This window comes from Taurulus bubalis (assembly GCF_910589615.1).
Source record: "Taurulus bubalis genome assembly, chromosome: 14".
Taxonomy (NCBI): Eukaryota; Metazoa; Chordata; class Actinopteri; order Perciformes; family Cottidae; genus Taurulus; species Taurulus bubalis.
The window spans coordinates 14,043,853-14,062,633 of record NC_136602.1 but is presented as its reverse complement, the minus strand read 5'-3'; the positions used below and the strand labels follow the sequence as shown (position 1 = coordinate 14,062,633).

The 18,781-nt window shown below is 41.5% G+C and overlaps 1 protein-coding gene across 1 annotated transcript; it reads left to right on the top strand.

Annotated features, from left to right (window-relative positions):
- The first annotated feature begins 2,295 nt into the window (after positions 1-2,295).
- Positions 2,296-17,552, top strand: ercc6 (excision repair cross-complementation group 6). The gene is made up of 22 exons (XM_079230289.1): positions 2,296-2,340; positions 2,815-3,020; positions 3,168-3,396; positions 3,691-3,811; positions 3,931-4,045; positions 5,042-5,750; positions 7,317-7,448; positions 7,762-7,920; positions 8,828-8,963; positions 9,214-9,384; positions 9,678-9,854; positions 11,507-11,623; positions 12,046-12,141; positions 12,968-13,186; positions 13,670-13,780; positions 14,250-14,369; positions 14,636-14,730; positions 15,217-15,362; positions 15,506-16,078; positions 16,180-16,348; positions 16,445-16,523; positions 16,624-17,552. The coding sequence occupies exons 2-22, from the start codon at positions 2,825-2,827 to the stop codon at positions 17,065-17,067; spliced, it is 4,314 nt and encodes a 1,437-aa protein (XP_079086415.1). The 5' UTR covers positions 2,296-2,340; positions 2,815-2,824; the 3' UTR covers positions 17,068-17,552.
- The last annotated feature ends 1,229 nt before the right edge of the window (positions 17,553-18,781 follow it).

Genomic DNA, 18,781 nt, shown 5'->3' with positions numbered 1-18,781 from the left:
CAAGAGTTTTTCAGTAAAAGAAAATGTCTTCATCAGAATGTTAAAAATCTAAAAGAATACAGAGGAAATTCAACAACACATTAAAAAAGGTCAGAATAGAGCCTTTCATTGAAATCGGTCAGAGAAGACCCTCCCAAAACAGTTGACCATGATCCAATGCAGTAACAAGGCATTTCATGTTTTGAGTAAGATAATAGACTTAATAAGTAATTGGTTCATCAGAGGCAATACAACTAGCCTGTAATATGATATAAATGGAAGAAAATCTCACAAAATTCTTTGTAAAATAATGTTATCCTTGAGACAGGGTCCAGGCATCTGATGAAGGCCATACAGAATAAAACACGTGCAAGGAGATAACGGATGAAACACAACTTCAAGCCCACCGTGCTTTGAACAAAACAAAACACATAATGCCCTCTTTTTAAATTGTGCTCCACTTGATATTCTACTGTCATGCCGCTAAACAGCAGAGAGCACGGTGTTAACATAACTCCATCGCACCCTCTGGGATTTGCAATCTACCCTCCTCCAGCCAATACATCTACTTACCCCTATATACAAAGAAACAGGATTTGTTTCATACACACACACACACACACACACACACACACACACACACACACACACACACACACACACACACACACACAAATACAAGCACACACATTTAGTTAAGATGGACAGCTTAACCACCCACTAAATCCTGTGAACTTGGTGTGGTCTATTATATAACATTCCTTAAATTATTAGGTGCCGAAAACACAGCCAAGTACATACATTTTAATCTCGTCCTCCGTGATAAAAGTTGTCAAGTATTGCTTGAATAAACTTGAGGGTGAAGACAGACGGGAGGTTTACATTCCTCTCTGCAACTCAACCTTATAGTCACAACATCAAGTGAATGTATCAGTTCATTTCTCACCATAGGTGATTCATCAACAGCTTGATAGCTTATTTGACTTATTCTGACTCCTATCTGTGGGTATTTACATCAACTAGCCAGAAGAAAACCAGCAAAGAAAACATTGTGTCCATCGGCTCCTTAATCAGAGCGCTGCACAATGCAGGTTTTCTAATTAAACTAAAAGTAAAGAAAGGCCTTTCTCTTCTTACTTTGACACACTTTACTTTTGGTTCAGTACTTTCTAAATTAAAATCCCCTCCAGTGTCTCTGGAGAGGTTGCACTGAAGGTGACCCACATCTACTAGTTAAGCAAATAAAATAGACCAGTGTCTTCATATTCCTACAGTTTCTGAGCCAAGGGTGACAGCAATATCCATCCCTATATAGATATGTCTGTTTACACAAATAACACTGTTAGGAAAGATCGCTGGCCTTTGCTCAGGCACTGCAATGCGAGGCGGAGAAGATATTTTAATTAAGTCCTTGTTTATTGTTGCAAGATATTGGAAACAAACTTCATTTGAATTGCAAGTACTTGGCACTGCTCATGGTTGTGACAACCATGAAGTGCAGGCTTTCCAAATGTTTGAACGAAACAACATAAAAAATAAGTTGATGCTTTGCAGAGGAATAGATAAACATTTTAAGTGGCATATTGGATATTCACATTACACAAGATTTGGCCAGACTGCAGCCTGATTGCAACACAACAATTCCCACACTCTTCTCCACTCTTACATTGACATCTAACTGGCTCCGAAGCTGATAATACCAAATATAAACCAAATGTCAAGATCAAGATCAAGATGTTTTTACTGTAATATGCACAGATAACAGACAGTTATTCTATACAATGGAAATTTATAAAACTTATTTTGCTGGGTCCTCCTAACACACAGAATTAGAATAAACTTCTAAATAAAAAGAAGGCACAAAATATAAAAGATACAACAGTATTGCACAAAAATATGATAATAGTATTGCTCAGTGTATGAATTGCACTATGCATTGCTACAATGCCCAATGTTCACCCGCCTGATGGCCTGCGGGTAGAAACTGTTCGTCAGTCTTGTAGTTCTGGACTTCAGACTCCTGTAGTGTTTTCCTGATGGCAGAAGCGAGAAGAGTGTGTGCTGGGGGTGTGTTGTGTCCCCGATGATGGTCCCTGGAGTGCCTTTCCTTTAAATGTGGTCCACTTGCAACGTTTTCATTGGACTGGGGAAATGAGTTCCTCCGTTCGCCTCCATTCTACTATATTAAGTGGTTTCGTGGCGCCATCTAGAGGCCTAGAGGCCTGTGCCGTGGCGCACCAGCAGATGGCGCTGTCCAGCAGGTTACTCGTTGAACCGACAGCTCTCCGGCCGGAAACGGAGCTCGGAAGCGACACAACATGCCATAAACCAAGACAGTGGTACTGTATAACTGCAGGGTTTGTAAGTAATTTCTGTCATTGTTCGGTTTGTTGTACCCAATTAGACACAAACTGTTAACGTAATAACGCGAACTACCCGTCGTATGAGTCTTTATTTGTTGGTAGTTTAGTTCAAACCGACTCACTGCTGGTGATGTTCGGCTCTCTCGGAGCTTAGCAGGATAGCCGATCCACGTAAACAATGGGCTGATGTGAGAGATGTGTTTCTAACAAGCTGACTCACTTCTTGTTGTATATTATTTGCCTACAACAGGTAACAGTAGATACATTAATGTCCATTACATTACAGCGTTGTCAGGATAATTCACTTAGCTTAAAATCAGTTAACCAAGATCCAACATAACCTCTTCGGAGGCAAGATAGCGTCATCCCATAATAACTATATTGAGTAAACATTATTTTTTATCAAAGTAAAGCCATAACGTTACGTTGTCAGTTTGACATCAGAATGAGCCGTTTGACTGTCTGTCTGCAGCTGCATCACGATGCCTGTGGACGGTTCAGAGGACCAGGTGCCCTCCTCTCTCTCCGGCCCGGCCAGTGCTGCCCTCACCCCGGGAGGGACAGAGGACAATGGGTCTACGGGGGGCTCAGCAGTCTCCTCGTTCCCTGAAAACAAGCAGGGCTCTGAGGCTGCTGCAGCCTATCCTGCCAACACTGGACCTGGGGAGGGCAACAGCGGTGAGATGCTTAACTCTTGCACCACAAGACAGCAGGGAAGAACATCATGAATAGCTTTGATTTGTGACACTGATTCATGATAAAACACAAAGAGTCACTCCTGGCTCTCTCGTCATGCCATGTGTTGTCATCTGTGGTGCGGTGTAGGTGGTAAGAGGTCCGGAGCCTTGCTGCAGATCGATCGGCAGCGTATTCAAGCAGCATCTGCCAGTTCTGGAGCCAATGAACTCCAGGGCCTCGGTGTGGCTGTGTATGACCATGACGTCCTTGAGCAAGGTGTTCTCCAGCAAGTGGACGAGGCAATTCAGGAGGCCAACCAGGCTGCTGCTAAAGCTGAGGCTGAGAAGGAATACCACTCTGTGCTTGATGATGTCAGGTAAAGCACACCAACTGCAAGAATATAAAGGTCTTTTTAATTCTTGTTATATTTTCAAGAGTTTTGTTCTTGGCAAAATACTTTGTAATCAACTTATTTGTACTCCGTATCGTATAATGTTGTGCTTGTTGAAATGTTAACAATATACTGCAATACATCCTTTTAGTGCCTTTAATTAAAGATCATGCGATTTAGGAGTGGTAATAAAATCACATGTCTTTTTAATTTCAAAATAACAACAAACCTTTAAGGAGCTGATAAATCTTCCTCTTTTTTTTATGGTGTGTGTTTCAGGTCCGTCACAGCGTCTCTTAAACAAATCAACACGATTATCGAGCAGCTGTCTCCCTATGCTACCTCCAGTAAAGATATCAGTAGGAAGATTGAATCTGTCAAACGACAGAAAGAAAATAAGGTAAAATACTAAATATGAAAGAACCTTAAATTTAAATTGTATTAATTTCATGACAATGTTTCACGAGCATAACGTTGATAGTGATTGTCATAATGATAACAAATACCTTTTTATATCAGGAGAAACAGCTAAAGAAAGTTAAAGCCAAACAAAAGCGACTTCAGGCCATTCTGGGAGGAGAGGATACCGAAAGGGTAGAAGCAGAGCTTTTGGCAGATGATAATGGAGAAGAAGGTGAGGTTTCTTTCTATGATTCTTATTAATTGACTAAAAGCATGGTCCACTCATTAATGGGGGAAACGAGGGATAAGGCAAAAGAAAGTGTTGGGTCTCTGCTTTCTCTGGATAATGTGAAACCAGGGTCATGTTCAGCTCTGCCCAAATTGTAACAAAACAAAGCAGAAATGGAAACAATGCAAAGCACTAAACCAGTTGCAGTTATGGTGGCCAAGAAGGCAATTTTGTGTCATTCCTCGTTTCAGGAATTGTCATAGAAGATTGTAAGCAAAGGCTTGAATACATTTTGGGTGATTAAAAATACACAGTACAGTAGTGATGGCTGTTCATATATGTAATATCTTCTGCCGATGTCACCAAAATATGTCAACGGTTTTGAAAGATGTGCACTATAATTAGAAAAATACCACACATTTTACAGTAGCCTTAGAGTTCCACTTGCTCCTGTTTGATGGGTGTGATGGAAGTGAAAACCAGTATCTGTTGTGGAAGTCCAACAGAACTGTGAGATACTAAACCCTTCCAAACAGCTGTCAATATATCTTTTTTAATATTCTCTGCAATGGACACAGAAGGACTGCATTTACAATGTATACCAACACGTTGCTGCATGATGTCTAATGCATAACCAATGTGTTGTGGTAGAGCTGAACATGAACCAGATAGAAACCACCTCAACGTCACAGAGGGCTATGGCTATTAGATATACATATTTTAAAATTTCAATCTAAGAATAGCAGTGTTTCAGTTCTGATTTGAGATGGTTATGTTAACATTCAGTGTTTCTTACCAAATTGTCTTGTATGCATCGTTGAGAGCGTTAAGTCAATTTCCTTTTTCAAAGCACAAACAGAAAAAAGCATTTTTTATTAAACGGCAAACAAAATGGGGACTTGCTAATCAAAACATTGATCCATAATGCTACTAGTTGTTAAAGCCCACTAATTTCAACTAAGTCTTGACAGTACTCTGCCTAATGTGTGTGTTGTACAGAAGCCGGGCCATCTACACTGGGCAGTATGCTCATGCCTGCTCAGGAGACCGAATGGGAGGAGCTTATCCGGAAAGGTCACATGACTCCTTTTGGAACACGAATCCCACAGAAAGAGGAAAAAAAGAAGCCTCGAAAAGTGATGCTTGCTGAAAACTCGGCCTTTGACATGTACTTGGCGGACCAGGCCAAGATGGCTACTGAGAGGAAGAAAGTCCCTCTCCTCAAGAAGAAAAAGGGCTCAGAATGTGATAAAGCCGGAGGGAAAGCTAATAAGATCGTTTCCTCTTCCAAGGACAAAAAAATGAAGAAGCGCACACAAAAGCTTCAGATAACCGCTCTGAAGGCCCATCCTAAGGCTCGGCCTAAGGCTGAGCCACGTCTCCCTAAACCAAAGAGCAAGCGTCAAACTGAGGGTGAGGAGACAGACAGCGAGGGTTCAGAGTACCTGCCCAGTGATGAAGGCATTAATCCTGACCAAGAGGAAAGAGAAGCCATGGAGGAAGGCTTTGGGGAGGATGATGACGAAGACTATGAGTTGAAACCATACAGTAAGAAAGGGGAAAAGAAAGGGAGGAAGAAATTAAAGAAAAAAGAGGAGAGTGAGGAAGAATACTGCCCTGAGAGTTCAGATGAAGAGGAGGATGCAAAGAATAAAGACAAAAAAAAAAAAGATGATGGAGATGTGGAATACTACAGACGGCGAATAAGGTATAATTATTTTCTTGGTACTGTAAACCTTTATAAATTATTGATTCTGTTGACTCCCAGTTTTATAATTTGTTTAATTTGTCAACAATATATTTCTTTCTTGGATTTATGGTTGGATGCAAAGGTGCAAAAAGTTTTCATCAGCAAGTCCTCCTCAAAAGAGAATGCATTCATCCGGGCCTGTAAATCACAGGCTCAACAAACACCAGATTGAGCTTTTAAGTTTGCTTCACATTTGCAATAGCTGTGGTGCAAATGTGCTATTGTTATTCCCTTTAGTTACGGCGAAAAGCAGTCGCTTTCCGCTGGCTCCATAGGGCAGAAGGAGAGTTAATCCCAGATGAGATTGGCAGCTGTTTCTTGACTAAGCAAATTCACTCCCTGCTCCTCTCTCTCTCTCTCTCTCTCTCTCTCTCTCTCTCTCTCTCTCTCTCTCTCTCTCTGCTCTCACACTGGCCTAATTATCCTCCTGCACATGGTTTTATACACTCACTCTCTCTAATGCTCAAATTAATGGAAGAGCAGCCCTAATGAGATTTCATATTTATAGCTGCCAAATAAATTGTGTTGGCATGTGTCCTTCTTCTACACTACAGTGATTGAATGTCAATTCAACAGCATAGACACGGCATGGATGGTGAGGCTAGCTTATATGAGGAATGATATTATTAGAGTGGGCGGTATTTGTAGTTGGGTGGGGGGTAGTGGGGGCAGAAAAGTGTAATTAACTGAACCAATGCTTAGTCTTGACTTAATTAGAGAGTGTGGTCTCCCAGGCCCAGCTAAAGGACCAGTTTTGTGGCAGGGTGACAGGACCAGGCCCAAATGAAGATGGATTCTCATCCTCTCCACCTCACACCTTTCTGGGGAACTCGCACTACTAATTGTCTGTATCAATCTTCATTTGCTGCGTGACGACTGTGCCTCTAACTGCCCTCTCTACTGCACCATTAAAACTGTTCTCCTTTACATTTCCCTTTTTGCTGTAGATGTTCCACCCCTCAAGGGAAATACCAACAACTCAAAACATTTGCTATCCATGCACCTGTATAGGCAAGAGTTCAAATCAATCAGTTAGTGCTAGAGGTGTACATCCCATATCCATACATTCTCTATACCTGCTTGCCCTGTCCAGGGTTGCATAGCTGGACCTATCCCACTATGCATAGTGTGGTCGAGCATAATTTAGACAGGTCACCAGTCTACTACAGGGCTAATGTGAGAGAGAAATCTAACATGAACATGAAACTGAATTAATCTAAAATGTTTAACTTTTTCAAGCTAAGAGTTTTGGATTACCACATTTATTTCAATGTGGATGTTTTAGACAATATAAATTACTCAAAGCTTTGACTAAAGTATTGTCAAGCAACACTGAATAATTGACTGCAAACAACGTCAGTTTAAAGATGAAGCAGGGATTTGTTCTTTGACTTCAAGCTCAGCAAGTGGCCTGTGTTCACTAATATTGACTGAAGCGCCCTCTTCCCTCACTTCAAAGTAAAATAGAGAAATGCATTTTACCACTTGATGTACTTCATTATTATGTACTCATTCCCCGACTAGGAGATGGAAGCGACAGCGTCTTCTAGAAAGGGAGGCAAAGAGAGAAAGGGATGAGGAGCTTTCAGATGAGAGTGATGAAGAATTTGACGAAGGCTTCAAAGTCCCTGGTTTCCTCTGGAGAAAACTTTACAAGTAAGTTAAATGTGAAACATTGTGAGTTATCTCAAATATTTACAGATGTTGTAAGGAAGTGATTGCATATGACTCATGGCAGTGCAATCCATTACACGCCCACAGTTGTCCTTAAATTGTATTGATTAACCAAAGATCATTTAATCATTTAATCAAGACACCATTCACTTACTGCTACTTTAGGTCACTAGTATTTATTGGAAAGTCATTTTATCAATCTTTTGTTTAAACCACTTGGATGTCCATAGTTGCTGTCATGCATAGGTTTTCTTAGTTATTTACTATTTGTTCTATGTGTTTATCATATTGTCAGGTACCAGCAGACAGGTGTGCGGTGGATGTGGGAACTCCACTGTCAGCAGGCAGGTGGCATCCTAGGAGACGAGATGGGATTGGGTAAAACCATCCAGGTCATCTGCTTTCTGGCTGGACTGAGCTACAGCAAACTGAGGACCAGAGGATCTAACTACAGGTACTCACACACACACACACACACACACACACACACACACACACACACACACACACCAAACTGTGGCCAGAGACTGTGTGTCTGTATGGTATGAATATTTGATTAGGGGGATTTCTGCTTGAGAGTGTTCATCTGAATTATTAAACATGTTTCAATTATCAGACTCTTCACTTTCTTACTGCAGACATCAGAGAAAACACTGACACTGTGTGTGCGCGCGTGTGAGCATGTGTGTGTGTGGGGGCGAGGTAGAACAGGTGTGTCGCAACAAATCAACCATGATAACATGGATGCAGTTGTGGTGATAATTTGGTTTTACTGCACAAACGACACACGTGCATTTTGGGAGGTGGAGCTTCCCTGATGGTCAATACTCTGTCTTCTAAAGACGCCCACAAATTGATTGCTCGCAAACTCAATTATGGCCAAGTATCAATAGCTTCCACCAGGCAGAGGTTTATACAAGCCCATTAGTGTCTTTATGCGTGTCTGTGTGTGCGCGTGTGTCTGTGTTTGACAAAGCTCTTGTAAATCTTCACAGAGGAGCTGAGCATGTGTCCAATGTGTCCATGCACCTTCTGAGATTCATTCACAGAGAGTATGTGGAGCAGTGGACTTTGTAGAAGGATGATTCTGCTGCATTATTGCACCTGGACACCCCAGGAGGTCCTGCTTCCTCGAATTCCCTTCTGCCTGAATGCATCCCACATTTTACTTGCAAGCAAAGCTTGTTTCCACTTATTGGGAAAAGCCTTTATTTTCTATAATTTGGGATAAAAATGATGACTGTAATTTGCTAATGAAATTTGCTGAGGTTATCCAAAGTGAAATGAACCCTGTGTTCCCTTGTTACCCATCTTAATCGCAGGTTTGCAAGTAAACATCTGTGCTGTGTGTTTGGTTGTAGATATGTTGGCCTGGGTCCGACGGTCATCGTGTGCCCAGCTACAGTGATGCACCAGTGGGTGCAGGAGTTTCACAAATGGTGGCCTCCTTTTAGAGTGGCTGTGCTACATGAAACTGGGTCCTTCACCAGCAACAAGGTAATTGTGTGTCTGTGTGAGTTTGATTTTCAGATTAATAATTAAGTTTTCTACAGGGTCTTTTTTTCCTCTGGGGGGCACTAGAGGTCTGTTTGGCAGCCTTATTCCTAACCTTCTCCCCTCTTCACCTCGCTCCTCAAACCACATCAAAATAGATGCTCTACTTCGATGCTTACGCTATCAGAGATGGTTACAAATTGCACTGACCATTTTTATTTATTTTTCAATGTGTTTTTTTTATTTGTTGCAGGAAAAGCTTATACCAGAGATAGCATCATGTCATGGTATCCTGATAACCTCATATTCAGCTGTGAGGAATTTGCAAGAAACCCTGCAGCGCTTCGATTGGCACTACATTATACTGGATGAGGGCCATAAGATCAGGAATCCAAATGCTGGAGTCACCACTGCCTCCAAACAGGTATTGTCTCAAAACACTGACACAGTCAAGAACACACACATTCTAACCACGACATTGGAAGCATGCTTACAATAAGGACGACTTTTACTTGTGAATACATTTAAACTTTGCTGAGATGTAAAAGTAATACATTTGCATTTGGGTCGGTTATTTCGATTATTTCTCTCCACGTTCCTCTCGTTAGAAGAAGCTATTTACTTCCATTCCTTCTTGTACGTCAACATCTAACCTGCTCGGATATCCCGGATATCTTTTAAGATACTTAACATACATTCTTTCTTCCTTCTCTCTAGTTTCGCACTCCCCACAGGTTCATCCTGTCCGGCTCTCCAATGCAGAACAATTTGAAGGAACTGTGGTCTCTGTTTGACTTTGTCTTCCCTGGCAAACTGGGGACATTGCCTGTCTTCATGGAGCAGTTCTCTGTGCCGATCACCATGGGAGGATACAGCAATGCCTCACCTGTGCAGGTATTGAAACACACAAATGTTAAATTAGGATTTGTTTAAATTCTGCTCCTTCATGTTTTTGCCCATTTTTGAACTACGAATGCTAATAGTACTATACATCCATCGAGAAATGTCACATCTATTTAAGACATAGTTCACATTTCCAGAGAATAAGAGCAAAGCAGAAACCAGGTGTAAAAAAAAAAAAAGAAGACAATTAAATTGGCCATTTTAATTTTAAATAAAGGTTAAAAAAGTTACTTAAAAATTAGAATGGGATAACACAAACATCTGGCATGCTTATTTATATTGTGGACCAAACTAGAACTCGGTGAAACACAGAAGCAAAGGATACATGATCATGTGAAATTTTAGAAGCGGCGTTCATTATTCTGCAGAATGAATGTAAAGGAAACATTGATTGCTGTAGCTTAATCTTTATCTGCTAAAAAGCTGTGCAGGATTCAAATGTTGATTTTAGAATTAAAATGTCAACGCTATGAATGAAGCTTTGAACTTTTCGAAACAGCCCTACCTATGAATAAATCTATAACCTCAGCATAAGAAGGAGGGAGCGATGAAGGGCTAAAGAGTCACTTGACAACACTTGTCACACAAATGCATGAAGGCACAATTTTGGAGAGAGCTGGATGGAAGCAAGTCAGAAGGAGAGATGGTGGAGCAACAGAGCCATTAAGTGCAGTGCAGGATAATGTAGGTCCATGCAAAGGAACTTCAGTACATCCCTAGTGTGTGAGTGAGAGAGAGATAGAGGGAGAGGCTAAAGTGGAGAGTCAGTGAGCTAAATTGTAGCCCTTTGTCATTAGTGCTCAATCGTTAATAACCCACTGACTGTATGGATTTAATTATTTAAGCTGGCTATTGATGCTTCTTCCGCTGTCGATAATAAAAACCTTTACTAATTATTAATGTTATTAAATGGTCAGAGAGGGCTAAGCCCTGCTGCCTTATCTTCTTCTAGAAATTATCAGAACAGCAAAGCCGGCCCTCGGCTGACGTTCATGTGTATGTACAAATAGATGCATGTGAAAACGCATGTGGATGGGCGGACTGGAGGAGCATGCGGATGCTGGATCAATTACTGAAACATGCGTTTGCATCCCCATGTGAATCCACTCGGCAGCTTGTACAACAGAGGTCACTGGATCATCTGCTGCCCTCCTCTTAAACTTGTTCTACTCTGACCTCCACTAAGCCCAAACTCTCACCACGTTATTATCCCCTCCAGCCTTGCAGAGGGTGTCTTTGATTCCTCTGTGGACCCCCAGTGAGTTAATGTTTAAAAGGCTAACTAGCCCTAAGTACTGACTCTGGATGAGGTGTAGCAGGACATTTGCTTGGTGGAGAGGGTGGGACTAAATCTCCCCCCCCCCCCTCCCCCCCGTCTCCAATGGAGCCGGCCAATAGTGCTGATGAAAGAAGAGGGCTTTGCCCCTTGAGACCAACAGCACTCTGATCAATGTTTAATGGCTTGTGCTGCTCAGAGGGACAGCTACATGCGGGAGGTGATGAGAGGGCAGAGGAGGGACTAAACGACAATCATGCCTCAGGAAACATCCACACTGGCAGGTGTGACTGTTGATGTGGTTGTTTGACACCCTGAACTGCATCTTGCTTTTGTCTTAAAGCTGTGTGTTTGTGTTGTCTCTCAGGTCCAAACGGCATTTAAGTGTGCATGCGTGCTGAGGGACACCATCAATCCGTACCTGCTCAGAAGAATGAAGGCAGATGTCAAGGACAACCTCTCCTTACCTGACAAAAATGAACAGGTATTCATACTCTAGGACATTTGACCTTGTTCTGTGTAAGTATCGAACAGCTTCTCACGCCCGGTTCTTTTAACTAGGGAGGTGTTTATCTGATTGGATGTGACTGTATGTGCCACGCCTAAGGAGTATTTGATGAATGTGCATGGCCCTTGTCAGGTGAAGCCAGCTAATAAAGTCCTGGTAAAGTAAAAGGAGCAGGTATTCATTAAGGTGGCTGGTCCCTGGTCTGTCCACGCGGCTGATGCCGGTTGACTCCTCAGTCCACTTCAGCTCATTAAGTCAGTCCCTCGGGACAGTAGTGGCTCCAAAAACACATTGCTTCCATCTAATTTCTCTCCTCTCACACTGCACTTCATCAAAGCGCTTTAAAGTGAATGTTCATTGCTTATTACACATTTTTATACTGCTGTGTCTGTGTGTAGGTTTTGTTTTGCAGATTAACAGAGGACCAACGGGAGGTTTATCAGACCTTCTTAGATTCCAAAGAGGTCTACCAGATGCTTAACGGGGGCATGCAGGTAAGCCTCGCTTTCCTAGTTAAAACGGGTTCACTGTGTTTTGTTTTATGCGTCTTCAATTTGGGCTCTTGGTGTTGACCCACACTCGGTTATAAAGACAAGAAGAGCAAAACTCTCCGCCAAGTAAAAGACTTCCAGGAACACGACTCGCCTTATTCATTATTTAACCTCCTAACTGATGAATATCAGTTCACCTCTCTTCCTCAGAGGCATTTGTGCATTTTTATGCACTTTTGTATGCTTAAAGAAAAACACCTTGAAAAGGCATCGGTGGAATACATTTTTTTTGCCATGTAAATTTTGTAAAGCCCCTATTTGCTTGACTTTTGTATTTTTTTTTTAAGATTCTCTCCTTAAGGAAGCTGTGTAGTTGTTCTTCTCACATTAGCTAGACCCTGGAGAGAGAGACTCAACCATTTATCACCACTGACCAAATGGACGGGGTTGGAGAGCCAGGGGTGACCACAGCAGATTGTACACACACACACACACACACACACATATATATATATATATATATATATATATATATATATATATATATATATATATATATATGCTCTTATAGACATATTCAGTGGTCACTCTCCGTCCATTAACCACCATTACTAATGCAGTGGCCGTTGGGCCTTCATCAAGAAACACAGCCTTTATTGTCGGTAAATAAATTATGTGACTAATTCCTGTAGACTAAAGTAAATGTGTGTATTTGTTTAAAGGTGCAATGCTGTAGAATGACCAGGTCCGTTAGCTGCCACCAATTCTGTGTAATTGAAGGAAACAGTTTATTTAAAAACCGTTGTTTTTTTTTTTTTTTGCTTTTCAGATATTCGCAGGTTTGATAGCACTACGTAAGATCTGTAACCATCCAGACCTCCTCTCCGGCGGCCCCCGGATTTTGAAGGGAATCCCAGAGGACAAGCTAACTAAAGAGGAACACTTTGGCTTTTGGAAACGTTCAGGCAAGCTGATCGTCGTGGAGTCTTTGCTGCGACTCTGGTTCAAACAGAGCCACAGAGTCCTGCTCTTCACTCAGTCTAGACAGGTCAGGATCACGTTGCTCTGTCTGTCGGATTCACCAACCAATCACTCAGCTAAAATAGTAGTTGATATATATATAATAATAATAATTGTATAGAAGGTTTGTATCAATGTACTTTTTGCATAGGCAAGACAGGTAAATTCTAACCTGCATGTAATTCAATTATTTAGGTCTTAAATTGTCATGTCACTTGTAAACGTTGTCTCTGTATTTGCTGCTGGCTACCTACAACATATGTGCCTCTAAAAGTGTGAGTGTGAGAGAGCGAGAGAGTGTATGTGAGGGAGGTCCCAGCTGTTGCAGTCAATACCAATGAGATTATACCTCAGAGGGAACCTGAGACCCTCCCTGTCGGTATCTCTGTCCATGTAATATTAATCTGCACTAATCCTTTTAGAGATAATCCAAACCTCAACCCATCTTTTGCTCTCCGTGTTTCTCTCACTGTCTTTCTTTTCTCAACGACTGTCTTTATCGCCTTTCCAGATGTTGCACATCTTGGAGGCATTCGTGACGGAGAATAATTACACGTACGTGAAAATGGACGGCACTACCACAATAGCTTCCCGACAGCCCCTCATCGCTCGGTACAACGGGGTAAGGATTATTCATCCCTAATGGGGTTTAAGTGTTTCCCATGAAAATCCTGTCCTGAGGGACAAAGTGCATCAGTTAGAACCTGCACACCCTGAGGTGGAAACCCTACTTGATGACAATCTGTTGTTCAGACTGGATGTACCTTATTGTCTCTGTCTTAAAAAGAAAGATTTAAAAATCTATATACACATAATGATAAAACCCTCTGATTCTGTCCGAATGCATGTCAAAATGTATCAGTATTTAGGAATTTGTGTTAATACAAGGTCTTTTTCCTCTCTGGAGGGAGAATCAAGTCACCAAAAGCCAAGTTTAGATTAAGCTATTTTATTTCATTTAAATAGGGTTTAGTTTGTCTGTCTTCCAATACAGTTCAAGAATTTACTAATGTATTTATTTATATGATTATCAAAAGGAGCATAAAACTGAGGACATTATGTTTATTAATCGCCGCCATTTTTTCTTACAGGACAAATCCATTTTTATCTTCTTGTTGACCACTAAAGTCGGAGGTCTGGGAGTCAATCTGACTGGAGCCAATAGAGTCATAATCTATGACCCAGACTGGAACCCTAGTACCGACACACAGGTAAAACAGATACACACACACACACACACACACACACTCACACACACTCTTAATAGTTCAACTAACACATTTACTAGGTTCACTATTTCTCATGAATCATGATTATTCGTTGTTTTTACTTGTAATTTAAAATTACCTACATTCACTGTTGCAGCTTTTCCCGCTTCTCACAATTTTTTTTCATTCATTTCAAGCCTCAGTAATCTTGACTCTGTTTCAGATAATGTACCATAGTCGTTTGTTTGCATTTATTGTGTTGTTCATAGGCACGGGAGCGAGCGTGGAGGATTGGTCAGACACAGCAAGTGACGGTCTACAGATTGCTGACTGCAGGGACTATTGAGGAGAAAATTTACCACAGGTCCGAGTGCAGTTTTTATTCTTACATTTGGCTGCATGGTATTCAAATAATGAAATAAATTAAGAAGAGGGCTAAGAAATATCCTGCCCTGGCTTTTTTGCTTACGTCTCATGCAGTCTTGCATTTTAGTTATCTTTTCATTGACTTCAGGCATTTGTGAATATTGGTAACGACATGGTAATTGCTCACATCACTGCACTATCCCAGGTCTCAGTAATTGAAAAGCTTTCCTGCATTATTAAACAGCCAATCTAGGACTTCTAAACTGTTGCTCTGTTTGGTTAGGGTCTGTAAAGTGCCTTCAAAAAGCAAGTTAAAAGACCTGCAGGGATTCTATTTTGAAACCTTCAGTAGTACAGTTAACTAAATTTTCTCATCCATCAGCCAAACTACTCTGTAGTGACAGGCGATCAGGGTTGCCTGCTGAGGTAAAATAACTAATTACATAGGAGTGTCTAATTCTATATTTGATCTGTTTTGATTCAGACAAATCTTCAAACAGTTTCTGACCAACCGTGTTCTGAAGGATCCCAAACAAAGACGGTTCTTCAAGTCTAACGACATCTATGAGCTCTTCACACTGTCGGACCCTGATAGAGCTCAGGGAACCGAGACCAGTGCCCTATTTGCAGGTCTGTAGATTTATCTTGTTTTAACAGAGATACATTTTGATGTCCAATTATTAGGTAATCTGAAGCCTCCTCAGGTAAATGTGTGAAAATGTACTTGGTTTGGAAGAATTCACCGAGCATGTTTTGTTTTGATTGTCATACAGGTACAGGTTCTGATGTCATGGCACCAAAGAAACCACAAAGGCCAATGCCATCAAACATAGTAAAACATGGCAGTCGCATACATAAACACTCCTTAGCAAACCAGAATGAAACAACAAACATTCCTGCATTAAGAGATGGAAACACTTCTCCGAGGAGAAAAAACTCTCCGACAGACAATGCACTAAACAAAGACAGTCAATGCACTAAACAAAATGGCTTCGATATAGAGCCAAATATTTCAGCAAATTCTCAGCATACAGGACAAAATAATAGAGACTGGAACAGAGCCAAGCCAGCCGTTAAAAACTCATCCAGCTCTCACCAACCCAGAGACAAAGACTCGACCCTGAGGAGCCCGCAGAAACACAGGGAAAAGAGGAAGCACTGTGACTCAGTCGACTTGGACAAACGCAAACATAAGAAGCGTAAACACTCCAAGGATTCTCGGTGTGAAGGCTACCGCATTTCTCACTTGGTGAAGAAAAGATCCTTTCAGAAATCAGAGAGTGAAGACAATGAGACGGAGAAGAAATCAGATGATTATGTCTTGGCAAAGCTCTTCAAGAAATCTGGTAGCCTTTTTGTGCACAAACCCCTTCAGTCATGTCAAACATTTTTTATTTAGTAAGTCTTGTGAAAAATGTGCTTCTTTCTTGACTCTTATTCTCTTTAGGTATCCACAGTGTGATGCAGCATGACACCATCATGGAGTCCTCCAACCCTGACTATGTTCTTGTGGAGGCAGAAGCCAATAGGGTGGCAAAAGATGCCCTGAAAGCACTGAAGGTCTCTCGGCAGCAGTGCAGGATGTCCTTTAAGAGACCCGCTCCTCCACCTGCGAGGTACACAGTTTCTCACTGACACACTCGGGTTGTTCAGAGCTCCACTAATCTCATGTAAATCACACATCTCAATGTTTCCCTTGTTTGCTCTTTCAGGAAACGGTTTGGACAAAAGAATAATTCTCTCCTGGTTGCACCTTCTGCTCAGTCTGCCCCCACTTTGGGCAAATGCAAGGTAACAGCAGTGTTGTTAGGAAAAGATGCCCAGAATGTTGATGTGTTATTTTGCGTTTGTGATTCCATGTTGTGTGAATTCATCCATTTCTCTCTTTTAGGATGCTGCTATCGTAAAGAAGTCTGTGTCAATGAAGCCTGGCTCAGGAGCTCATTTCAGTGGGGAGGGCGCAGAAAGTGACTTAAATGTAGCCCCACTCTCCTCCTCCTCCCTGCTGGCCAAGATTAAAGCCCGTAATCACCTCAGCGTGCCCTCCAGCCAAGAAGCAGAAGAAGAGGAGGACGACTCTGCTGCCCCAGGAACGAGCTCCGCCCCAGCTCCGCCCACTGAGCACGACGAGCTGCTGGTGGACGTACGCAACTTCATGGCCTTCCAGGCAAATGTGGACGGACAGGCCACCACCCAGGAAGTGCTGGAGTATTTCAAACCAAGACTGACCGAGAAACAGGCGCCGGTCTTCAGGGAGCTGCTCAGGAGCATCTGTGACTTCCAGAGGACTTCTGGTCAGGGGGGCAGCTGGAGACTGAAGGAGAACTTCCGCTGAGCGAAGCAAAGATGAAAGTGAAGGAAAGCCTGATCTTTGATGCATATTTGAGTCATACTTGTCAGCTTTGAATCTGTAGAGTTCAAGCTGAGAACATCTTTTCATTAGTTTGTTTTGTCCAACAAAAATACATTGATCAATAGATTGAATTGTGTTGTTATGTCAGGGCCATATTAATACATTTTACAGTAAAGTTCCTGGTTATACTTGAATTCACTCGCCTGAAAGTTAAAACTGTATAACCTTGTTTATGATTTACTCCGTGATATGTCGTCTTGTATTTGCTTCTGAATTCGTTGTTGATTTGACAGCCACTTACATTTTGTAATATGTTTCTCTTAAATATAATAGAGGAATAGTGTGTCACTTTGTAAATATGATTAGAGCTCCATGCATTTTAGTAGATTTTGTAATGACACATTTTTCTTACCGACTTCAGTAAAATTAAAATGAGCTACCTCGTATTATTTGTGGAAATATTGTCAAAATGCAGAGTTAGTTTGCTGCCATATTTTATAAAGGTAAATGGCTAGTGATGGACTGTCTTGCATTTATTGTTATAATAAAACGTTTGGTTTATGGAACAGGATTAAAGGAAGATCTATTGAATTAGTAAACAATGTAAAAAAAAAAAGCATTATGTTTCAAAGAAAATGATCAGCCCTTAAATAGAGGATAGTTACCAAGCAAAACAAATACGTGTTGTGGTAAATGCATATTCACCAGAATAATGGTGGTAGATATGGATCTATTTATTTAGTAAAAAAAACTGTGATTATAGTACACTGTCCTGGAAAAACCGTCGCGGGGTTATATTTGCGTGTGGATGTGTGGAACTGACTGAGGCACTGACATGAAGTACAGGATAGGAAAGCTGTACACATAATTTAAACATGGGACTCAAAACCGGCTGTATAGTGAAAGTGAACTTGTACAATTGTTTCTAACCAACGAGTGTAATTTCATTAAGACACTTATCAGGATGGAGAGGAAAGCCGCTGACAGGAAGTAGACATGCATGCACACAACACATATATATAAATACACACACACACACACGCACACACACACACACACACACACACACACTCGCACTCTTGTCGGAGTTGTCTAGACCAAATATTGGGATAAAGTTATCAACCGTTATTTGATTTCAATTTTCTCCACGCACCTCACTGAGGTCATAATAACAACTTTATTTTCAGTGGTGCATAAATTAATTACGCGCATTTAATAACTAAAATATCATTATATTCCCCCTTTAATAACATAAACGCTGCACGCCAGGGAAACCCTTAATAGCGCGGGGCCCTGTAACTGGCCATTATCCGCCTGTAATGATATTACAGAACCAATTACGCGCCATTAGAAGGGATTTTCTGCACTTTATGTGGTTTAGTCCAATCCCGCACTCCTCTTCTAAATTTCAGCTGCTTCTCGAAGCCTCATTTTGCCTCCACCTCAGAGACGCATGGCGTCTGCTCTCTGCCGTCCCCGATGCGCTTTAAAACTAATTGAAAGGGTCCCGCAGCAGATCATTTATCTGAGGAAGCGAAATAAATCGCAGGACCCCTTGCTGTGAACAAAATCAAAAATTTGGCCTTGTGAGTGTTCTACATGCGCAACCCCTTGTAAAGTGGACCCCCTAACACACCCTGACGAGCAATTAACCCACCCGACAGTCAATCTAAAACCCAAAAGCAGTCATCCTCCT

Bases quoted from the DNA above. Each gene is read 5' to 3' on its own strand.
- ercc6 (XM_079230289.1), top strand. From the start codon at position 2,825: ATGCCTGTGGACGGTTCAGAGGACCAGGTGCCCTCCTCTCTCTCCGGC. The intron at 3,397-3,690 runs GTAAAGCACACC...TGTGTGTTTCAG, and splicing joins TCTGTGCTTGATGATGTCAG to GTCCGTCACAGCGTCTCTTA. The intron at 13,781-14,249 runs GTAAGGATTATT...TTTTTCTTACAG, and splicing joins TCATCGCTCGGTACAACGGG to GACAAATCCATTTTTATCTT.